Here is a 25,753-nt window from a genome sequence, read left to right as displayed (position 1 = left end):
TTTGAATTCACGGACAAGCAAATAGGGCTGTCCATGGTGTTATAAGAATGACTTATTTTGAGTGTGGGTCTTCAGGTTTGGAATTCCCCTCCAAATTAGATTTAATCTATGATTGTTGTTGAGCCTTTACTGTTTTAATAAAAGTATTCCTCTCTGGCCAAAGGAAAAATGTTGAATATGTACTTTTCTATCCGTAGTTAAGCATTTAAGGTCTTTGCTTGAATGCTTCGCCTAAATAATTATTTTATCAGTTGCAGGTTGTTGTGAATGCGTTTTATAGTTTGTAATAATTTATAATTTGTATTAAAAAATTATTTAAATTGCAGTACTGTAAACTATATCTTTATACCATTGCATGTATATAGAGAAAAAAAAAAAGAAAAAAAAAAGAGCTTTTGAGGGCTTGTACTACTCATGGTTCTGATGATCATACTGAATCCATCGGTTCGATAGGTTTAACTACGAATCGGACTATGGTTCAGTTCGAGTTAATATTTAATAGTTTTCTAAGAGAATTAATATTAAATTAAGAGTAATATAGATAATTTATTCAATAATTTATTGTAATTTAGGCTCCGTTTGTTTCTGAAAAATAATTTGCAGGAAAATATTTTCCATAATTTTTTATTGTTTAGAGCGCTCAGGAAAATAAGTTAACAGAAAATATTTTTCTGGTCAAAGAAAAATTAAATCATTTTTTAAGAAAAACAACTTTCTATTTTCAAGAGAGTAAAACATTTTCGAATATCGGCGAACTTTATAAATCCATATTTTTAAATTTATTAATCATCATAGCCACTACCACCGGTCATCATTTATCACCGACTACCACCACCAGCGGCCACCACCACCGGCCATTGGCGATTTTCATAATTTATATTTCTTTTCATTCTTTTCATATTTAACAATAAAATTTTTAAATTATAAAATTTCTATTATTATTAATATTTTTTATGGTCTTATGAGATAAAGACTTTAATATTTTTAACTAATTTTCAATATTACAATCAAATAACGGAAAATAAGTCATTTGGAAAATATTTTTCAAGAAAAATGTTTTCCAAGAAAATATTTTTCAAGGAAAATGTTTTCCAAGAAAATATTTTATTTTCAGAAAATTATTTTCTGCAAATTATTTCACGAAAATAAACAAAGCCTTAAACAAATTTAATGATATTTTTAAAGGACGTAAAATTTCAAATATGATAAATTTAGTTCGATCGTTTAATGATTTATGGCTAGGGAACTACTTTTTGATAGTTTGTCTTTATTTATTTAGAACCTTCTAATTTTATCATGCACCTTCTAATTTTATTACGTAACTTGTCGGTGATGGGCTTTTCTGAATCTATACTGACCAAAAAAAAAAAAAAAAAAAAAAGGGATATATTATTTATGACTTGTCAGTTAATCGATATCTATATTTGACAGTAATTGAAGAAGCAGGGAGGGTAATTCATTATTAGTTCAAGGGTCAATTTTATCCTAAGATTTTGATGATTATAAAAAATAAATAAATTTAATATTTTTATATGTGCTAAAATTATTTTATACATAAATTTTATATATTGAAGTTATTGAAGATTTTTTATTTAAGACCCTGAAAATTATTAAAGATCTTTTAGTGATTAGTATTTTATTAAATTTTAGAAAATATTATAGGATGGAGAGAAAATTCCTTTAAGTATAAAATATTTTTCTTATCTTAAAATTATTTCTGAAAATATTCTCAACAAATGCTTGAAAAGGAAAAAGCTCAAATCATTGCACTTTTGTCTATGGCTACCTAAATGGAAAAGATTTTGGAAAAAATATTTTTGATAACCATTAAATGAGCTTCCACAAAAGTTACTTGTGCATTGACTTTTGATTTTCAAATATCATAAATATTCTTTGTTCATTAAAGCTAAATCTCAACTTCATTTATAATTGGATTTTCATCCCTTTTATAAATATATTTTTCCTCTTTCGAAAACATGATGTTTTTTGCAAGAGTAAGAGTAATTGTTCAAAGTTTTAGATTTCTCAAAGCTTTTTCTTTAACCCCTTTTCATTTCTTTTCATCTATTTTCTTCGAGATATATTTTTCAAAGAGAAAAGAAATCTGATAACAATTTTTTCTAAAGAACAGTTCTGAACTTCTTTTTGTTTTCAAAATCTATTTTTTGTTGTACTTATAATTGCGTTTCTCTCTGTCTATATAGATTATTGTAATCTGGTATAGATTAGAAGTTGATTAAACGAAAAACATTTGTGTAATAGCTTAAGGTAAAAAGCTATAATGTAAAAAAGTTATCAAGCGACCTTCTTATTGTGCGAGATTCTAATATCTTGATCTGAGTTTTCTATTCTCTGTAAAACAGAAAGGGTAGAGGTTGACTAGAACTTTCAGAAATCTAATGGGACAAAGGTTAGATCTAGGTATTGATCTATTTCCTTGTAAAGTTGGTTTGTTTCTTACCCTTGAAAAGAGATAACATAGTGGAGGATCTCAAAAGATGAGTCTTGAGAAGTAGATATAGGCGAATTAGTGCCGAACCACTATAAATCTTTGTGTTTATCTTTTTTTATTTTCTAAAGTGTTGCTTGATTATATTTTGTTTACACTTATGTTAATTATTTCAGAAATACAAAGTTATTAATGAATTTCTGTTTCTAAACATGAATAAACTTTATTTTTGTGGAACCTTAGAACTCTGAATTTCTGTATTGTGATTTTATCAAGTTCTAATATGTCCTTTTATATTTTGTAAAAATTACAATCTGAGTTTTAATTAGTTTCTAATCTTGCATAAGCTTTGTGAAGTAGTTCTAAATGTAGTAACTATTTTTCATAGAGTTTTTCTGATCTTGCAACAGCTTTGTGAGAAAGTTCTAAATTTAATAACTGACTCTCACAAACCCTTTCTAATTTCACTGCAATAAAATTCTGATCTTAAGTTTTAAAAATCAAATTTTTAAAAAACTCAATTCACTTCCACTTGGGTTGTGCCATATATAACGGCACCGACTTTCATCTTAGTTTATGTAATCTTCAATTCAATGGAAAGTTTTAGGAAAATAACTTAATAGCCTAAGCTAAAGGATAATATTTTATATAATGTTTTTATCTTTTTTTAGATATCATTAATAGCTATTAATCAGATATCTATTTCTATTTAAAAATATATATATAAATTTGGTTGAACCTATTGAATCTGATCTAATTTTTCGATTTAATGAGTCTGCCTTCACTGTTTCAATGACGAGTACGGTTCTCAAAATATTAGTCATTTATGTAAATAATCTTTTACAGCTACTGCCTATAAATTAGTCTTTTCCAAAAAAAAGAAAAAAGGGGCTCACCTATAAAATGCACATAGTGAATAATCATACATAAATAAGATAAGCTCATTTGGAAAAAGACAAAAATAAAAAGGAAAGAAAGAAAAGCAACTCCGGTCTTCCACTACCAAGCAATCATGCAAGCATTAAGGGGCCTACAAAATAATTAGTAATCCTATATGCATAATTTTCTCTGAGTTGATGTTCTGTCAATGGAGTCTGCCATTATAAATATCATTTAAGCTCATTTGGAACTCAGAAAGCACTTAAAGACTGCCTTATAGACTTTAAGTTATAGTTGCAGAGAGTCTGAGAGCGAAAAAAAAAAAAAAAAAAAAAAAAAATCCTTAACATTTTTTATGGCTTTAGCAGGAAGCTTTGTGCATAAGACCTCGTTCCCACTCCCAGTGGCCACTTCAAGGCTCATATGCTATCCACGTAAAACTGTGATCATGTAGGTCACTTTTTATTTTTCTTTCCTGGTTTTCTTTCTTCTTTGTAAAATTGTTGTGCATGCATACTGTTTACTAATTAATTTTTTCTCTCTTCTATCAATCAGAAGATGTGCTGGCCCTCCTAAGCAACCAAAAATCAGTTCTGGTAGCGGTCCACAGATCAACGTTGGACCCAAAACCTTGAAAAAATCTCAAAGAGAAAAAGAGATTAGTCTTGTAAAAGAAACTAAGAAGAGTAAAGGAAAAGTAGATGATGACACTGCAATGGAAACCGAGACCTCTAAATAAGGGTTACGTCTGGCAATTTTTAGCATTGGTTCTTCTAGAGTGATAAAACTACGAGTAGCAACCCGGCCTGCTGGGGTGAGAGAAGCCTAATTAACTGTTATTAAAAGAAAATAAAAATTAGTATTTCTCTCTGCCCTCAACTGTCAAGAAGTGTACCGTTTGTTTTTATGTTGGTAGCTAGAGTTAGTGTTTGATTTCCTGTTGTTAGAGACAGACTAAGGTCAGTGTTTCATGTTGGATGTTATGTATATTTGTATGTTTTAAGTCAAGTATTGCTTATTACTTCATAAATGTATGTCTGGATTTGAACGCAAGTTGTTTGTAGTTGTAATGATAGAAAAATTAGAATATGGTTTGCATTTAGTTACTGCTAAAAATATTTGTAGCCTTAATATGCATGCTTAATGTGGAATTTGTTCTCTTTTTTCATTTCTTTCAACTTAAAGAATGCAGAATTTGTTAAATTTACCAATTTTTTTAGTTAAACTTTGTTTAAATTTGAGTTTATATTCATAATTTTCTAATCATAAACTGAATATTATACCGATCAGACAAAACTCATTTTTTTCTTTATTGATTTTCTTCTAATGAAGTACAGTTTTGGATGATTGCGGAGGTCAGTAGTGTAGTCAAGAAAGCAAAAGTAGAAACATAAAAGTCACTGTAAAATTAATTCTCGGAGTACTGATATATTAATTAATAGTTCCCTCAAACCAAAAAAAAAAAAAGAACATTAATCAACCGTAGATATGAACGTACACATACCACTCTCATGCTGAGTACAACAAAAATTCTGTTATGTTATTTTTACACCATCTTACAACTTTAAGATGAGAGAATGTTTAATTCCTTATAAGGAGGGTTGATATCTTATTCATACAAAGGAATTATAATTTGAAATTCAATGAGAAATAACTCTAAGAAGTACTTTTCTGGGTATACAAAGACCGACAATTGAAAAGTACTATTTTTAGTTCACTGGTCTTGCTACTACGTTTCAATTCGGGCTCTGGCAGGTAAAAATCCATCCAAGTTCTATTTTAACAGCGAAAAGCCCTCTTAAGTTTCAATAGTAGCATATCAAGTATCAACCCCATGTTGAGTTTTGGTTGCACTTGAAGAAAGTTACAAGAACACATGGTTTAAATGCCATATCTATAGAGCGTATATAAATATTAAAATGTTATTTAGTTAATTGGTCAGCACTTAGTTTTTTAGCATGAGTTGAATTAAATATTAAAATATTATTCAACTTTATTTTAATGGAAACCGACGTAGAAATATCAATAGAGAATAAGAAGTTGACAGTATAAAGAGAAAGCTGAATAATGACAAATAGATCTTTTGTTAGAAGGAAAAAAAAAAAAAAAATGACATCAGAACTCATCTATGGAAGGTGAAGTTTGACTCACTTTGTTTTTGTTATTTGGTGGTAAAGTGGTACCTAGGTCTATTTTCATCCTGTTAAAGACAACCCCATTTGCATTGGGATTAGAAAACTACCTACCGCTGACGTTGACGTTGACGTTCAGTCAATGCACCAAAACAGCATAGTTCGCCCTTGATGATAAGGTTCCTGCATATGGTCAAGAAAGCAAATGTAGAAATATCGAACTGAACTGAATTGATTTTTTCTTTTTTCAAAATATCAGTGCTCAATTTTAGCAATAATAAAAAAATTAAAATTTTTCATTCATTTTAGTTTTTATTTTTAAAATTTTAAAAAAAATATAAATGAATTTGACCTTTAAACTTGTTTAGTAGAATTAAAAATATTAGATTTAACATTTTTAGCCAATTTAACTCTTGAATTTTTTTTAGAAGGAACCCTTAAAGTTATTTAAAATGATTAAAAATATTATATTTAATTTTTTGGATTAATTAAGTTTATGATTCTTCACTGTATTTACACTGGAAAAATTAGAGTGTAAAATTTATTTTTAATATAACAATCCAAATGGAACTTCAATTTAGAATGAAATTTTAGAATATGGAAATTAATTGGTGTGGAATATACTATGCAATTTAATTAATATGGGCTTGAAAATTTAAGAGTAAAAAAAAAAAAAAAAAGAAGTCAGCTTCAAAGAATCACAATTTGTATGTTTTTCATCGATCTGCTTCATTATTGTCAAGTGATCAAGAAAAAGTATTCTGTTGTACTTGACAAAAAAATTTCTTTCTTAATGTTTAACTTTTAAACTCTTAAACAAATTTTATATGAATTGCTCTCTTGATATGTTTTTTTTTTATTATTTTATTTTCTAATTTATCTCTCTAATTTCTTTATTTTGGACTTCATATACTCATTCCTCGTCAATGAATTTGAATTTTTAATTATATGAAATATAATTTTGTTGCTTTTTTTTTATAAATCACCGGTATTCAGATCTCATCACCAGATACCGTCTAATCCGGCACAGGATTTAATCATGGTTAAGGTTTCTCACCCCTCTCTACAGGTGCGTTTAGTGAGGACTGAACTCAATAGCTCTTTCCACATGCCCAACATGCATTGTCAACTAAGCCATAAACCGTAGTTTATAATTTTGTTGATTTGTTGCAATTTAATTCTTTTTTATTATTTATGTTTAATTTCAAATAAACATATTGATTAATTCTTATTAAAGTTCAAAATTTATGTCTTAAAATATAAACTAGATTTATATTTAAGGTTGAGAAATTTGGAATTACGAAATTCCGACTGAATTTTCATAAAATGATATATGGAATGATCTTTAAATTCTAAAAAAAATATTTAGAATGAAATTTTAAATTTCAAAACATCTCAAAATGAAATTGAAATGAGGGTCATTTCTTTGGGTAATAACCGAATTAAAGCCCTGCTAACTATTACTTACTAAATATTCATAGCTACACTTAAAAGAAAAACAAATTAATCTCTAGAAAACGACTAATCGTTCCACAGAGCCTTCTTAGACGAGACACCACATCAATTTATATACAACAAGATCAATTTTTAAACTATTTATTAACAATTTCTAGAAATAAAAAATAGAATGAAAAACAAATATCTTATTATTTTATCTTAATTCAATAATTTCAATGCTTTCTTTCCACTAGTAGCTGCATTTTAAAATCAATTTAATCGCAAAATTCAATAATTTATAAACTAGTTAGTGAAGAAAAGAGCCATCAAATGAACAGGAAAAGAACATAATACAAAATCAACTCAAAACCACAAAAGTAAATGTGAAAAGCACATCTCATTAATAGGTTGTTTGGAACAAACATATTCTATTTGAGGTGTAAAATTCTGTTTGCAAACTTATAATGATGTCTAAAATTATCATCCTTTACCTTTTTATCAAATAGATAAGTATTAAAAGCATTTATACAATTCATGCATGTAGATATAGTCATGGATAAACTCTTATATTTTCCTTGGAAAATTTTTTGCAAGTAAAATGTTTTCCATGAAACTATTTTTCAAATAATTTATTTTCCGTTCTTTGGTTGCAATATTGAAAATTAGTTAAAAAAATATTAAATTCTTTAACTCATAACACTATGAAAATATTAAGAGCAAAAATATGGTTGATTATGAAAGTTGTCGATGACCGATAGTAGTAGTTTATGGTGATTGGTGACCTGTATTAGCCACTGGTGATTAATAAATTAAAAAAATATGCATTTACAAGGTTATAAAAAATCTGTCCATGTCCTGAAAATGTTTTCCTCTCCTGAAAATGTAAAAGTCATTTTTCTTAAAAATGATTTAGTTTTCCTTTAATTAGGAAAATATTTTCGGTAACTTATTTTTATGAATACTACAAATAATGAAAAATTATGAAAAATATTATCTTGCAAGTTATTTTAGTTAAATAAAACACAGTCTATATGGTAAATTATGATTCACTGTGCAAAAAATTGCAGCTTATATGTACAGCACGTATTATGCCGTTGGTCTTGACAAGTCAGCACGTATTATAAGTTGAACTATTAATTAGAAAATGAATAAAGTATCAAAATAAAAAGAATGGTTATATAGACAATGATAAATAAATAAAAATAAAAAAATAAATTATAAGAGCAATAGAAAACATAAAATTCTTCAATATCGGATTGTTTTCTCAATTCTTGATTGAAGAATCTGACAATAGAACTTGAGATTAGCTTTTGTTTTGCTGGAAAATAGAATTCTTTTTCTTTCTTTCTTTTTGTTTTGTTTTGCTTGCTTGTTGAATGAATGAGTTGCAATTTGCAAATAAAGAGGCAAGAGTAAGTTCATTAAATATACTATTTACATTAGTTTAAAGAAATAGACTCCTTTTAGAAATAGCAATGAGGGTTCTAAACTTTTTTTATCCTTTTTTCTAGGAGTTATGTCTTATATAAGTAGCTATATATTTTTTAATTATTTTATTCAAGTTTTTAATTTTCTTATTATTTATTTTTTAATTTTTCAAGTAATAAAATTTAAATCTTTAAAAATATTCTATCATCTCTAAATTTAATAAGAGTATCTTGGTTAATCTGAAGTTTCTTTTTCCTATTCCTACTTTTATATATATCATTATTATTATAAATTAAAATTCTTAATTTAAATACAAATAGAAACTCTTCAATTAATGTAATACGAATATCTTAATGATTAATTATTAAAATATATATTTGGATTTCCACTACAATTTTTATTCACTAATATTATGAATTTTCTAATACAATGGAAATTACTAAATAAAAATGATATTATGAGTTTAATATATAAAAATAAATATATATTAAAATTTAAAATTTAAATTCAATATTTCTAAATAGGAATCATATTAGGATGCAATATATACTTTATAATATTTAATAATATATATATATATATATATATATATATATATATATATATATATATATATATATATATATATATATATATATATAGATAGATATATATATTCCTATTATTTTTTATATAATGTAACTTTATATTAATGAAAAGCTAAGGATATAATAATAATGTTATGTGAAAAATCTTCCTCCGTATATTCATATTCACATGATTATATATATATATATATATATATATAATAAAAGTTATTTTATTAATTTGTAAATAGAGAAAGTTAAAATTATATTTACCGCAAGAAGAAGACATGATTGCAAACTCAATAATTTTAAATTAGCAAAAGCTTCATGTAATAATTCTTAGTAGTGAGAGACAATAAATTTTTGATAGTCAAAAGCAATTAAAATTAAATATATATATAGTGGTATGATAGAACAAATTCATGATTAAAATGAGATTAAATTTATAATATTAATATAATAAATTAAGAGAAAAACTAAAAAATAAAAAAATTTAACATGCGGTGTGCGGGGCAATACCTAAAACAAGAAGTTAAAAAAAAAACTACAAATAAAAGATTAATAAATTTGATATCTTATATTATAATATATTTAAATTATATTTAAATTATAAGATATTAAATTATAGTATTTTTACATATATAGGAATTCTAAAAGTTAATTATCCCGACGTTTTTCTTTCATATTCCTACTTTTATTAATATCACTATTATTACAAATTAAAATATTTAAATATAAATAGAAACTCTTCAATTAATATAATAAGAATATTTTAGTCAATAATTGTTAAAATGTGTATTTAAATCTCTAATAGAATGGAATTTACTAAATAAAAATTATATATGAAAAAAATATATATTAAAACTAAAAATTTAAATTGAATATTTCTAAATAGGAATCATATTACCATCAAATATATACTTTACAATATTTAATAATAGTAATAATAATGTATAAAATATTTTATATATATATATATATATATATATATATATATATATATAATATGTATATATATTTATTTATATATATTTATTTATTTATATTCCTATTATTTTTTATATAATGTAATTTTATATTAATTTTTTATATTAATGAAAACCTAACGATATAACAACAATATGCTATGTGATTGAAAAAGCTTTTCTATGTATATTTATATTCACATGATTACATATACAATTGAAATATATATATATATATATATATATATATATATATATATATATATATATATATATATATATATATATATATAATTATTATTCTATTAATTTGTAAATAGAGAAAATTAATATTATACTTGCTACATGAATGAAACACCCTTAATTTTTATTTTCGAAATTTTGGAATTTTTATTAAATCAAAATCCGAAATTTTTTTGGATAGTATGGATTGTTAAGACCGAGCAAGTTTAACTTGAGCCTGAATTTGAATTGGGCCCAAGCCCAATAGCAGACTGTCCGGAAATTTTGATGAAATAAAATGGAATGCTATTATATAAATTAATTATCCTAAATTAACTTAGTGTTATTATTATTGTTGTATTATTAGAAAGTAAGTTGAAGAAATGTGTTATGACCCAACTAAAATAATTAAACAAATCTAACCGGACCCGGAATCAATTTGAATTGTCGAAAACCCCATGAATAATCCGAAAATCGAGTGAAAAACTCGAAAACCAAACAAAATGAGACCAAACCATTAAATCAGACCAAACCGGTTCAAATCAAACCGGAATGGTCTAGAAGCCACTTTCTTTCCTTTTCTCTTTTCTTTTCCTTTCCCTCCCCTTCCCTTCCCCCCTTCTTCCTTCTCCTCCATGGCGCGACAGGCGCTTTCTTCCCCTTGCGCTACGCTTCCGGCCACCACTCGATCGGAATAGAGTGGCGATCGGTTCATCTGTCGCCGGTGGTCACGATTCTAGCCTCCCTTCACGTCGATCGGGCCTGTAGCGGCGCGGATGGAGCTGTCTTCCTCGCGACAGTCGCTCTTCTCCATCTACGGCGATCTACGCGGTTTCTGGCGATCCCAGTGGAGGAGACAGGCGCCAATCAACTATCCACGACGCTGTGAGTAATTTCCCTCTATCATTTTGCGATTTCAGCGAAGTTTGAGAAGTGGTCGTGTGCGGAGGAGGTGCAGCGGCTGTCGGACCCGATCCAGCCAATTAGAGGACCGATTCCATGAAATTAACAGTAGAAATGGAATCCTCGGTGAATTTTGAGTCGAGTAGTGTGATCGTCGTGAATTTCTGGGCGGTTTGACGTTTCCGGCCACCGTGCACGGCGGTCCGCGGCGGCGGTCCGGTGACCGGCCGGCGACAATCCGGCGAGGCCCCGATGGACAGAATGTTCCTCTCTTCACGCTGATCACTGAATCGTTGCCCGATTCTCAATTGGTACGCTCTAAGACCCAATTCTCGATTTTTGTATAAATTCTAAATTAACTAATTAAGGAAATTAATTGAGTAATTAAGTAAATTAAATTGAACCTTAACAAGTTATGTGCAAACCAGTGGATATATTTGGGGTATTAAATAGAAAATTTTGAATTCCATGAGCTAGCAGCAGTTAATTAGTTGGTTCTTTGAATTATAATGTTTGGAATGAGTAAATTATATATGCTGTATGAGTTTAGTGAAGAAAAATATTGATTTGTTAAACTGGCAGCAATTAATTGAGTATTTCCACGATTATGGATTGAAGCAAGTCAAAAAATTATGTGTTTCAATTATTTTCATAATGATTACAAGCTATAGGAGGTATCCTTAATTGGAATGAGATTTAATCATAGAATTTCTGTCCTTTATGACTGAAATGAAAAAGGGAAGGATAAAAATAGTTGAATGTGAATTGATATATGAAATTGTTATTTTTATTTTTATTTCTATGGTGATAGCTCGGTGCATTTTTATATGTTGTTTGTCTAGTTAAATTAGAGAATGACTATCATTCTTATATTTCTGGTAGGATAGAATATGAAGGAATTATGAAATGTTTGTATTTGTTAACTAGGCTAGATATAGCTTATTATGTATACACGCTTATATATATAAATACAAGGATTAATAAATGACATTATTTAGAATATAAATTAAGTTAGGTAAAGAAGTTATGATGGTTGGATGTTGGTGATGGTATTATGAGGAGGATGGGTATTTGAGTTGATTGATTGCCCGACGGATGGGCTGTGTGTAATGATTGATAAATATATAATAATATTGTGATATGTGAGCAGGTAGATAGTCCGAATTTTAGGGGAGGTGCTGCCAAAATTTTGACAGAAACTAGACTAAATTTTAATTAATAACATAATTAATAAGTTTACTTAAAGTAGTTCTATAATTTGGTACGTAATAAATCTGGTGCTCTGATTATTTATTATCTTTATTATAGATTTCATTATTTACATATTTACTTATTTATTTTCATCCTTATTGTTATTATCGTTATTTATTTTATTATTATTGTTGTTTATTGTCAATACTATTATTTATTTATCTATCCGCATTGATTTTGGATGTTTAATCACTCATTGCATTATAATGTCTAATCGATCAATATGTTTGCATTTGACTGCAATGTTTGATTAATTGTGTTGTGATATTGCCGTGCTTTGATTGTGTGGAATTGGGATGAAGTGGGTCACCATGGGTTTGTGAGGACGGTCGAAAAAGCATGGATCCGGATTATGATGAGTTATGAAACTGGACCGTCGGCCGGGTAAATGGGAGATCGGCGCCCCCGTGTGCACCTTCTGTTACTGTTACTGTTAACCACAGGTTGGCTTCTTTATTGGGCGCACCTGATAATCTAGATTTGATCGCAGCCCGCAGGGTGGCCTCCTGTTGTGAGCGCCTGATGATCTAGATTTGATGGAGACGACCGGGTTGCCTCCTGTTAGTATGAAAAAGAAAAGAGAGGATAGAAAAACAATGAGAGGGCCGGTCAAGTGAGGATTAGACCGGTCGGCCAGTATGGGGGATCGGCTCCCTAGTGCACACGTTGTGAGAGGATGAGCCACGTGGGAGGACGGCTCATCGGGGGTTTCGGTGACTCCACTGACTAATTTCCACGTGATGTGATTATTTGAAGGTGATATTGTTTGTGAGTGCTGGTGACATGCCATTTTGTGTGACTGGCTGCGTGATCATATACTAGTCGGATGACTAGATTGATATACATATATATATGTACATATATATTTATACATTTGTGTGAATGTGTGTGTTGTGCAATAATAGTTATTCCTTAGAAAGCTCACATATCTTGTCTAATTTTTCAGGAAGAAAGTTTCTCTTTAATTCGACTAAGCTATGTTTCTTCGTCGCAGAGTTAGAAAGAAAATTTTTCCTAGACCAATAAATATTTTGCTATGTATCTAGATGTATAAAAATCTATGTATGTCTATTAGTTAGTGACTCCGCAGTTGTAGAAACTGTATACAATTAGTCGTGTATGATAAACAATATAATTATATGGGCTGAATGTTTAATATTATATTGAGCTAGTAAAGTTTTAGTGTTTCAGGCTTACTACGGGCCTCGGGGGCCTTAAGCTTACCTGGGCTCTAGTGCCGGTCCGGCCCACGGAAACGGGTCGTGACAATGAAACACCCCGTAATTTTATTTTCAAAACTTTCGAATTTTTATTAAATAAAAAATCTGAATTTTTGACGGTCTGGGCCGTAAATAGTGAACAATCTTAATTTGAATCCAAGTTTTGTGAATTGGGCCCAAGCCCAATTATATTGTCGAAAATTTTGAATTGAGAACAGTTAAATTTTCGAGTAATAATATGAAACGCTAGCAATTAATCTATTATGTGTATATATATATATATATAAATTAATTTTTCCGAAAAATCAAATATGATTACTAATTATATTTTTATTTTATTTAGTTAGTGGAAGAAATGTTACGAAACCTAGTTAAACTAACCAAAATAAATCGAACCGGACCCGAAAATCAAATTGATTTGTCGAAAACCAGCTTGAATTTTCTGAAAACCAAGTGAAAATCCTGCAAACCGAGCAAGAATCAAGCCGAATCATTAAATTAGACCAAACCGGTTCGAATCGAACCGGAATGGTCTAGAAGCCCCAAGATTTTTTTTTCTTTTTTTTCTTTTCCTTCTTTTTCTTTTTTTCCTTCTTCTTCCTTGTGCCAGCGCCATGGGCGCGACCTCCTCTCCCCTTATCCCCTTCCGTTTCCGGCCACTTGAGTCGATCGAACCCCCACTGCACACCATCGAACGGCAGTGTCTCCTTCCCTGTCCTCGTTTCTGGAAACGCAGCAACTAGGCGAGCTGAGATTTCCCTCTGGCGAGCGGCGCAGCAACACCTCCTCGATCTTCGGCGACTTCAGTGCAAGCAGCCAGCTCCGGCCACTCTCTAGTCGACGGTGAAGCTCTAACTCTCTTTCTCGCCGTTCTCTCTCTCCCTTCCTGTTTCGGCTGACGCAGCAATCGGGGGAAACTGCGACTGTGGTGGCGATTGGCATAGTCCCGTTACCCGTTTTCTTTGCACTTTCCGGCAAGACCAGCCACAAGCTGGCGAATTCGACTCTCCTCTCGTTGCCAGCTCTTCATCGCACGCCATGGCTCCCTTCTCCGGCCAAGTTGACGACGGCAGAACCGAACTTGGATTTCATAGGCAGGTAAAGTGATTGTTGACCCTTTTTCAGTATATTTTTAATGAATTCATTGAGTATAGTTATAGGATTTGATGTGCTAATTGAATTACTGTAGAATAAAGCCTTAGATACTACTGTTCATATAAACATTTTAGAAAATTTAAATTAATTTCTTGCTAACTTTATTTGAAACATATTTTGTTGAATATGTTAGTGTGATTAAGGTAGTCTTAGTTTAAGAATGAGAGTAGCATGATAATGACAGCAATTGTTATTTGCTAATACTTGGAGCTATTGCCTTATATATCTAGCTACTGATTAGGTGAACGTGAATAGCCAATTTTGAGTTTTTGCTCTTGAAATCGATGTATAAATGTTTAATGATATTGTTTATACCTTAAGCAAAGAATTATTGATATATTATTGAAGGCGGATGGGTATTTGATTTGATTGATTGCCCGACGGATGGGCTGTGTGGATTGAGTTAATATTGAATGAAATTTTTGATATTTAAACAGGTGGATAGTCCCATTTTTAAGGGAAATGCTGCCGAAATTTCAGTAGAACCTAGGCTACACATAATCAATAAGTTTATTTAGATTAATTCTATAACTTGTTATTTAGTAAATAAAGTGCTCTGATTATTTATTATCTTTATTATTCATTTAATTATTCAATTATTTTCATTATTATTGTTATTATTGTTATTTATTTTATTATTGTTGTTTATTGTTAATACTATTTATTTATTTATTTGCATTGATTTTGGATGTTTAATTGTACATTGCATTACGATGTTTAATTGATTAATATGTCTGCATTTGATTGCAATGTTTGATTAATTGTGCTGTGATAATGCTATGCTCTGTTTGTGTGGAATTGGGATGAAGTGGGTCACCATGGGTTTGTGAGGACGGTCGATAAATATGGATCCTGATGAAATTATGAAATTGGACCGTCGGCCGGGTAAATGGGAGATCGGCGCCCCCGTGTGCACCTGATGAACTGATGAAATGATGTTGATGATATGGAAAAGAAAAGAGAAAATGTAAAATAAAATATTGAGAGGACTGGTCAAGTGAGGATTAGACCGGTCGGCCAGATATGGGGATTGGCTCCCCGGGTGCACATGTTTGAGAGGATGGGCTGTTTGAGAGGACAGCTCGTCGGGGGTTTAGGTGACGCCACTGACTAATTTCCACGTGATGTGATTATTTGAAGGTGATATTAATTGTGAGCGCTGGTGATATGCCATTTGTGTGACTGACTGTATGAGCATATAACTAGTCGGATGACTAGATTAATGTATTTACACATTTGTGTGAATGCGTGTGTTGTGCGATAATTATTACTCCTTAGAAAAACTCACATGTATTGTTTGATTTTTCAGGAAGTAAATTTTTCTTTAATTCGATTTAGATTGTGTTTCTTCGGCGCAGGGCAATAAATAAATTTTTCTAGTTCCATAATGATTTTACTATGTAATTATATGTATAAAAAGCTATGTACACCAAATAGTTAGTGACTCCGCAGTTGTAGAATTTACTTACATTTAGTTGTATATTATCATAGACAAAATTATTCTGTGAGCCCATATTAAAAATGTGATGTATTGTTAATTGGGCCCGAACTGTGGAATATTGTAGTTGAAAAGTTTGGGCTGAGATTTAATAAAATCTTGAGGTTTGTTTTCCTAAATATGTGCTAAATGTTTAAAATTTATATTGAGATAGTAAATTTTAGTGTTTCAGGCTTACTACGGGCCTCGGGGGCCTTAAGCTTACCTGGGCCCTAGTGCCGGTCCGGCCCATGGAAATGGGTCGTGACACTACAAGAAAAAAACATGATTGCAAACTCAATAATTCCAAATTAGCAAAAGCTTAATGTACTTGATAGTTAAAGCTGTCAAAAGCAATTAAAAAGCTTTTATCATTGTAAATTTGGTCACAACTGTTTACGTCAGGAACGAATATATGTTATTCTTAGTTAAGTTTTGAAAACAACCACGGTTTATTTTTAAAAGCGCGGGTGTGTTTTGATTATTAAAAAAATGTGGAAATTAGAGTTTGTTTTTAGTATTTGTGCATTTTTTCAATGATTTTTGTTTCTCTGTGCTAGTTAATGGTTGTGAACTTCTGTAAGCCACTTCCATTTTATGGCCTTGTTATTAGTAGTTGTGCAATTTTCCAATAGTTTTTATTTCTCTGTGTTAATTAACGGTTGTGAACTTTTGTAAGCCACTTTGTGGCCTTTTTATTATTAGTTGTGCATTTCTGTAAGTCATTTTATAACGTTGTTATTATTAGTTGTGCATTTTTTTAATAGTTATTGTTTTGTGTGTTAGGTAACGGTTGTAAACTTCTGTAAGTCACTTTTGTGACCTTTTGTTATTATTAACTATGCACTTTTAAAAATATAGTATTTTTTTTTTCAAATCCTCGTTATGGTTGTACCCTTTTGTAAGTCACTTTGTGGCCTTGTTATTATTAGTTGTACACTTTTTCAGTAGCTGTTTTTTTTTTTTTTTTTAATGTAGGTAATGGTTGTCAATTTCTGTAAGCCACTTTGTGGCCATGTTATTATTAGTTGTGTGCATTTCTATAAGTTATTTTGTGGCCTTGTTATTATTAGTTGTGCACTTTTTCAAATCCTTCTAGTGGTTGTACTCTTTTGTAAGCCATTTTATAGCCTTATTAGTTGTGCACTTTTTCAAATCCTTCTAATGGTTGTACTCTTTTGTAAACCACTTTATAGCCTTATTATTATTAGTTGTGCACTTTTTCAAATCCTTCTAATAGTTGTACTATTTTGTAACCCGCTTTATGACTTTCTTATTATTAGTTGTGCACTTTTCAAAATGTAAAGTTGTCATACATTTTGTTGTCATACATTTTGGTAGATTGTGCATACTTTCAAATTAAAACTTGTTAAGAGACCAAATAAATAATTGTCATTTTTAAGGAAGGCATAAGTATATGAAAATAACTTGAGAAGACAAGATAAGAAGATTACAAATTGAGAAGATAATGAATCTCATTAATTTAGATCAGATCAAGAAAACCTAGGCAAAAACTGAAAAAAAAAAAATCAAAAATGTATATTTAAAGAACAAACTTTTAAAACTAAATATAGCTAACCATTTAAAGACATAAGTTCAGATTATATCAATTTTTTTCGCTTTTAGGCACATATTCTGTAAAACATCCTCATTCTAATAAAGTGTAATAGAGTTAATAAAAAAGGTTTAGGGTGACATCCCAAATGATGCAAGTAGGCAATAAATGCATTTTTTGGGACTGTCTATTGTATCAGCTATTGTTCTCATAATTAATAAAGAAATGAAGGACATTTTAGGAGAAAACTTTATTTAACTAACTTTCTTAATTCAAGAGTTTTTTCTGTTTTCTTTAAATAAAGAGAACAGAGGGAGTAAAACGAAAGAGTACTTAACTACTTCCTCCCTTTCTAAATAGTTATCACATTTGAGAATGTACTAGTTCCAAAATATTTGTCACATTTGTAGTTTCAAGGAATAATAATTTATTTTTTCATGTTTACTCTTTACATACTACCAACAATTATTGCTCCAATTCGATGTTTGAATTTATTAAATTAAGGATAATATAGACAATTTATTCAATAATTTATTATAATTTATATAAATTTAATAATTTTAAGAGACGTTAGAAGTATTTAAAACTTGAAATAAGAATTTCTAAATTTACTTATAAGTTAAAAAAATCAACATTTGGCTTATACTGACCGCTTAACAACAACATAGATGTAGTAAGTCATTTTATGGAACGGTACTGAAATATCGATTTCAATACTAATCAAGATTACCCTAAATAGATAAAAGAAAAGAAAAAAGATTACCCTAAATAGATAAAAGAAAACAAAAAGATTACCCTAAATAGATGGATAACCATACACAGATGGGTTTAATGGTTTGATCGATAATGGTAGATAATTAGCGATAGGTATTGGAAACTTACATAATTAGAAAACCACTTGATTATTAGGCCTCCTTTTTTTAAAGACATTTAAAAAAAAAAAAGTTTCGAAAAATGTTGTTTAAAAAATATTATGCAAAAGTGTCATTTTTAATTTATTTTATATTTTTTTGGCATTGGAAATACTCAAGAAAAGAAGTCAATAAAAATATTTCCCAATAAAGAAAGAGATGATGATGATGAATAATCTGTCAAAAATATCCTTAATATTAGAGATGTCCTAAATTTTTTTATACATGAGAGGTTCAATAGACCTAAATAATATTGTGGACTACATAGCAGGAATAACTCTTGCCATTTAAATAATATTCACTAAATATACGATAATATATAGTATATATGTACTAGTTTTTTATAATGTGTGTTGAATGTTGTTATTGCTTTTTTTTTTTACTCGTAATTTATACTCGATTATTATTTTTTAAATAATATTAAATATTAATTATAATTTTTCTTCTGTATTATTTAAGTTTTTAATAATGATAAAAAAATATGATTTCATAGTGAGATTGATGATTGATGCGAATATAATGGCCAGTAATTAAATATATGTAATTTTTTAGGAAGCAACTTTTTATTATTGAAAAAGAATAGAATCAGCAATAAAACTTATAGCATACCTTAGAATTGGAATTTAAACTATGGGTGAAAAATATTTGCAATCCGTTGATTTATATTTACACTTTATATTTATTGTCCTTTTTTATTTTTTGCGAAAGGGAGGGATTAGTTTCCCTTGCTAATTCATCCTAATTAATAACATAAGAAGCACCAACATTATTTTTATTTCAGAAAATTATCTCTAATATTTATCATCTAATGTTAAACTCTTCTCGAAAAAAAAAATCATCTAATGTTAAACTATAATTACACAATTTAATAGTTCAAATTAATAAATTGATTTCAAAAGTTATATTTATTATAATAAAATCTAAATTTATTCAATTTTAAAAATTTTTCCTATACCAAAATCAGAAGCATTCCATCTTTAATAGGAATCTTCTTGAACCAAATGGAAAGCACCAAAACTCAAAACAAAATCCCCATAATAATTGTAAAAAAAGTTTTTATTTTTCCATTAACAAAAGGAAAAATTTTATGGGCATAAAACATTTTCTCTTTCAAAAAAAAAAAAAAAATTCGTCGGTCCCTTGATTCTTAGAGCATCTCCAATGCTAATTTAGATTGTAGTCGACGTGTCAAATAGAGTAGAAGATATAATACTGATGTGGTTGAATGTCTATTTTGCTCTTCTATCCACCTTTTTTTCTTTTCTTTTTTAGGCCCACAATTCAATATGCAACGAATAACTATAGAACAATAAATGCAAACATTTTCTAAGAGACCCTCTAGAAATAGAAAGTGTGCTAGATGATGCCTCGGTTCCACTTTAATAGCAATAAATGAGTATTTTATTTTGTTTCATTTAAGTTTTCATTTAAGATTTTGAGAGTATATTAATTTTTTTTTAAAATTTTACTCATATTTAAAAGGTATTTTGTAGTAAAATTAATGGGGAGTTTTTAATTTTGAGAAATGCAATTTAGACATTCTGGGCATTTTACCTTATTTCACTTTAGGTGCTCATTTAATATTTTGAGAGTACACTTTCAAAAAAAAAAAAAAGATTTTGAAAATATATTAATTATTTTTTTCAATTTTACTCTTTTGTGGCAAAATTAATAGGGAAGTTTTTAATTTGAAGAAGAACAATTTAGATATTATGGGCATTTTATCTTGTTCACTTTAAGTGCGCAGTTAAGATTTTAAGAGTATATTACTTATTGTTCTTTTCAATTACCCTTAATTATTAGGTATTTTGTAGCTAAATTAATCGAGAATTTTTATTTTTAAAAAGAACAATTTAGACATTCTATTGTATATTTTTAAAAAATAGATATGTTCTAATTATTTTCTTATTTTTATAAAAAGATAAAATATTACTATTAAAATAGAAAGATTGAAATAATATATATATGGGAAATGGAAGGTAGCACAAGAGCAACCAGCAACACTTAGACTATGCCTCCTCTATCATCATCTATTGGAATTATTTATTTTCTCAAGGGAAACAACTATTTGGTCACTGGCGCTACTGGTTTTCTGGCTAAAGGTATATTTCTTTAGTTTATGGCTTTAAACATTAATAAAATTATTAGTTTGATGACTGTAAGTGTTGGATTTTATGCAATATCAATATCTATTTTATATATTTATTTCTTGATTTGGTTTTTTATTTGCACTTTATTTTCTTTTCCAGAAGAAATTAAAACTGGAAATTACATGAAAAAAAAATCATATACATATAAAATGCAGATCAACAAGTTTTTCATGCACTTTTGATGCATTGTTATTAGTTTATAATATACAAGTATCGGAGATTTCAGATCAATAAGTTTGGATTTTCAGGCAAAAATACTTATAATTTAAATTTATTTAATATAAAATAACGACAAAAAAAAATACATGAATAAAAAAGTATATATATGCATGTGTTTGATCTGATTTGCAATTTTGTAATTTTAGCTATCTCTAGTATTCAATTTTAATTTTGAGAGTATACATATATAAAAGCAAATTAAAGAATAATAATTTTTTTTTTTTTTTTTTTTTTGCTGCAGTTTTAATTGAGAAGATGCTGCGGATGGTTCCTGACGTGGGAAGAATTTTTCTCATGATCAAAGGAGAAGACAAAGATGAAGTAAAGAGAAGACTGAAAAATGAAGTATGTTTCTTCCTCTTGAATTAGTCTGTGTATTTTGGTGAAATTAATTATTTAGCCCCTGTACTTTCAAAAATACATTCTTCAGTCCTTATAGTTTACAATTGTTAAATAAATTAATAATTTGGTAAAACATTTATACTTTTTGCTATTAAGTACCTACAGACAAAAATACTAACATACTATTTATCCTATTTTTGTTGTATTTTTTATGCTGAAAGCAAATATTAATTGTCTTTTGAGAGGAAATGTTAATTTTCTTAAATGATATGCATAACTAACGATTAATTCATATTATCAAAAGATAATATGCTAAACGCAAAAATACATGATTTTTATTATTAAAAAAAAACTTTTGCATAAAAAAGTCAATACAAACAGAATAAAGGGTGTTTTTGTCTATTTTTTAAAAAATTTCATGGAAGAAAGTATAATTTTTTTATAAACCACCGGTTTTTGAATCCCATTACCTGGGAATTAGTCATAGTTAAAGCTCATTAACCCTCTCTGCAGGTGCATTTAATGAAGATTAAATTCAAAACTCTTCCCACATGTTCAGTTTGCATTACAAACTGAGCGACAACTCGCAGGTGGAGAAAGTACACATTTTAAATGAGATGACTTACTAGTCTAATGGGAGTAAATTATGGAAATTCATTATTGTCTTTTTAAGAAATCGTAGATTAATAATTAATTTCATCAAACCAAAAGGACTAAATAATAATTTACCCTTTTAAAGATGATTTATTCCAAAATTCCTAATCACTTAAAGACATATATACATATGGGAGATTGGGATTAGCAAAATAATAAAAAAATAAAATTTATTTAACTTGATTGGTTATATTAGTTTTGGCTAAAAAATAAAATAAAATAATACTAAAAGAAAATAAGAAATTTTAATAGTGGCAAAATTAATAATAAATTTAATAAAGTGAAAAAAAATCTCTAATTTAGAAGTTATTTATTAATTAAAATATTTAAATAGTGCCATAGAAATTGTCATATCTTAATTACAAATTAAATATGGCATATCACTAAATATATATATATATATATATATATATATATATATATATAAAATAGTTTTATTTACTTTCGTTATTAAGAATTTCAAGAGTACGTCAAATACTCGTCGCTTGACTTATTATTGGCAACCCTTTGATGTACTAATTTTAGTTTTTATTAATTTTATTTCGATGTCAATATTATTCTATGTGTTTTCAATATTATTCTTTATTAATTACAATTGAACTTTTAAATTCTCTAAATTTTACTTTGTGTTTATGTGTAAATTATTATACTCTTAAAAATTAATAGTTGATGTATTCAATTTTTAACTTATGCCTACTAATAGAAGTCGGTTTAATATTGTTATTATTATTATAATTACTATTTGTTTATTTTGATAATAAATCATTAATTTCTTTAAGAAAATCTTTATTGTATTTTTATTATTGAGTGGATATTTTCTAATTATTCTATAATAAAATTAAATTTCGTAAATTGTTATGGATCTTTTTTTCAATATATTTTAGAATAATAGAATTAAATTTTGTAAATTATTATGAATCTTTTTTTATCTTTACATTTATGAATATTTTTACTCACATTTTTTAGAAAACAATATAATTACAGAAGAAAATGAAACTATAGTAAACACTTATTTAATTATAAATCTTTTCTATAATTTTATTTATATTTTATTAATTGTTGTATTTTAATTTTTTTTTACTGAGTTTAAAACAAGAATGAGCATTGTTCTGGGTAAAAATATTTATGGAAGTAACACATGTAATGCACATTCTTAAATACTACTGCGTGAGTATAAATATAGTAACTTGTGTAATTTTGTAATAGGTGATAGATGAGGAACTATTTAGATGCTTGAAAGAAATTCATGGAAAATCCTATGAAGCATTCATGAGGAGTAAGCTTTTTCCGGTGCTTGGAAACATATGCAAAGATAATCTGGGGATGGATGCTTATACTGCTCGTGAAATCGCAAATCAAGTCCATGTAATTATAAATATAGCAGCCAACACAACCTTTGATGAAAGGTAGGCAGTATAGCATACAACAATCACAATCAAACCTTAGTCTCCAACTAGTTGAGATTTGCTATATAAATTCTTTGACCGGCAGCAGTGTTTTAAATGGTATTTGCTATTTTAATTGGGTCAAAATATTATCTTAATTAATTATAGCGTACAGTAATATAATATTTATCTTAAAATTTAGAGTTTGAGACAGTATTTCATGAAAACGTTATTTTTCATAACATTTATATTTTTTTATAAAACTTGTACGCATCCATTGTCTTTATCTTGTTCCTCGTTTTCATACTTTTTTTTTGTTATTTTATATTAAACAGCTAGTCAAGTAGTTATTTGTACCGAACTTTTTTAATCTAAACCGTTATATAAATAGCTAATCACTAATAACTAATATTTAACAACTAACTACTAGTAAAGGGCTGACAGCTATTAAAATAGTTAACAGTTACTAGAACAGTTTTTAAATATGCATTTTGATCAAATTTAAATTAGTGCAAAAAGCGATCAGAAAAAACTTTTTGTAAAAAAATTTTGAAGGGAAATTCGAAAATCATTTTATATATTAATAAATGTTATAAGTATTGTTTGCATGCTCCCCTCTCTGAATATTAAGTAATGAACTGCATATATATAGGTACGATGTTGCCCCGAACACAAACACCAAAGGACCTTCTCGATTATTAGACTTTGCAAATACATGCAAGAACCTGAAGCTATTCTTACATGTCTCAACCGGTAATGATCAATTAAGTTTATTAAATATCTAAGTGCATAAATTAATTAATTATATTAATAATATATTATGATCAATTATATATATATAAAACAGCTTATATTAACGGAGAAAGAGATGGAATAGTACTAGAGAAGCCTTTCCATTTGGGTCGAAGCGCAGAAGAGAGGATGAACTCAACAACATCATCATCACAAGTTTCTCTCCCTTTGTTGGATGTAGGTGCAGAGATGAAATTGGCTTTTGAGATGATGAAATCTCTTGAATATAATAATAAAAGAGATCAAAAAATGAAAGATTTGGGCACTCAAAGGTAAATTGCTTTTGTTTATAAATATTCTCCCTTTTTTCCTTTTTTGCACCATGTTGTCAAGGCAGACACAACCCAAATTGTTACTATATATATATATATATATATATATATATATATTAAAAAAAATCTTTTTGCAAAATTAAAATCTTCTGCTGATTCAATCGCCTGTGGTGATGCAGGGCTAAAATGTATGGGTTCTATGACACTTACTCATTCACCAAAGCGATGGGCGAGATGCTAATAAATAGCAAAAGAGAAAGTCTTACAGTACCAATTGTCATCGTCCGTCCCAGCATTATTGAAAGCACCTACAGAGAGCCGTTCCCTGGATGGATACAAGGAAACAAGTGTGATATGAATTATGCATCCTTCGCTAGCTAGCTATTAACTACTTAATTCTATTCTTTTCTTTATTAATATATTTTATTAACTTCTTATGCTATTTATATTTAATTATATCATCAGAGTGATCGATCCGCTGTTCATATCCTATGGGAAAGGTCAACTTCCAGGTTTTGTAGGAAACCCCAATACAATTTTGGACATTGTATGTAAGCATATGTCCATATGACATATACTTATCTTTATCTCTAGTTATATCATATATGAATGGCATATAGAACTAATGTACCTACATAAATACAGGTACCTGTGGACATGGTGGTGAATGTGATCCTAACAGCTATCGCAAAGCATGGAAGTAGTGTTAAAACACAAGCAGCAGAACTTATATACCACATAACTTCTTCTGTTTCTAATCCTATTTCCTTGGCGACGTTTTCAACTTTGCCTGGCATCATTTCACTTGTTTTCAATTAGTAAACTCTGAAGGGATCGCAATTGGCATCAAGAAGTTCAAGTACTTCAACTCAATTCACACTTTCTCTTCTTGGCTTAGGGAGCAATCACAAACAGAATATTGCATAAAAAGGGTTAATCGATTTCTTCATATAGCTAAAATATATGAGCCCTATGCATTTTGTAAAGCACGGTATGTACTAGTTAGAATATCTAACAGTATTTTATATTCAAAAGATCAATGTGTGCATGGCAGAAAATTGAATTATGAGTTAATAATATATAATTTCTAACAGGTTTGACAACAGCAACACTAAGAAATTGTTAGAAGACATGTCTGGTGAAGAGAGGAACATGTTTGGATTTGATGTGGAGAGCATACAGTGGAAGCATTACATCGAAACTGTTCACCTTCCAGGTCTCCGCAAACATGTTCTCCAACAAAAGCTTTTAGCAGGTTCAAGATTGTGATAAGTTAATCTATTTTGTAAGAACAAGATCTGTAAACTATATCTTCTCAAAAAAAGAAATCTGTGAACATTACAAACTGTAGTACTATTGGTTTGCTTTCTCATTTGTTCCCATTTGGAG

General features: G+C 28.5%; 1 protein-coding gene and 2 long non-coding RNA genes across 3 annotated transcripts; all 3 read left to right on the top strand.

The window, feature by feature from the left end:
- Nucleotides 1-3,395: 3,395 nt before the first annotated feature.
- On the top strand, nt 3,396-4,381 carry LOC105636023 (uncharacterized). Its single transcript, XR_001046942.4, has 2 exons — nt 3,396-3,778; nt 3,884-4,381. It is a non-coding gene; the product is annotated as an uncharacterized LOC105636023 (long non-coding RNA).
- A 9,672-nt stretch (nt 4,382-14,053) lies between these two features.
- On the top strand, nt 14,054-16,224 carry LOC149494831 (uncharacterized). The gene is made up of 2 exons (XR_016321878.1): nt 14,054-14,550; nt 15,917-16,224. It is a non-coding gene; the product is annotated as an uncharacterized LOC149494831 (long non-coding RNA).
- A 4,337-nt stretch (nt 16,225-20,561) lies between these two features.
- LOC105636079 (fatty acyl-CoA reductase 2, chloroplastic) lies at nt 20,562-25,633 on the top strand. The gene is given in 10 exon segments (XM_089724359.1): nt 20,562-20,652; nt 21,161-21,264; nt 23,122-23,321; nt 23,953-24,053; nt 24,148-24,364; nt 24,544-24,711; nt 24,830-24,911; nt 25,010-25,130; nt 25,133-25,355; nt 25,459-25,633. Coding segments are annotated over 10 exon segments (1,482 nt in total).
- Nucleotides 25,634-25,753: the final 120 nt, after the last annotated feature.

Source organism: Jatropha curcas, chromosome 7 (genome assembly GCF_041381405.1).
Source record: "Jatropha curcas cultivar XTBG-Jc1 chromosome 7, XTBG_Jcur_1.0, whole genome shotgun sequence".
NCBI classification, from domain to species: domain Eukaryota; kingdom Viridiplantae; phylum Streptophyta; class Magnoliopsida; order Malpighiales; family Euphorbiaceae; genus Jatropha; species Jatropha curcas.
The sequence above is the reverse complement of the archived record's forward strand: the minus strand, read 5'-3'. Positions and strand labels throughout refer to the sequence as shown.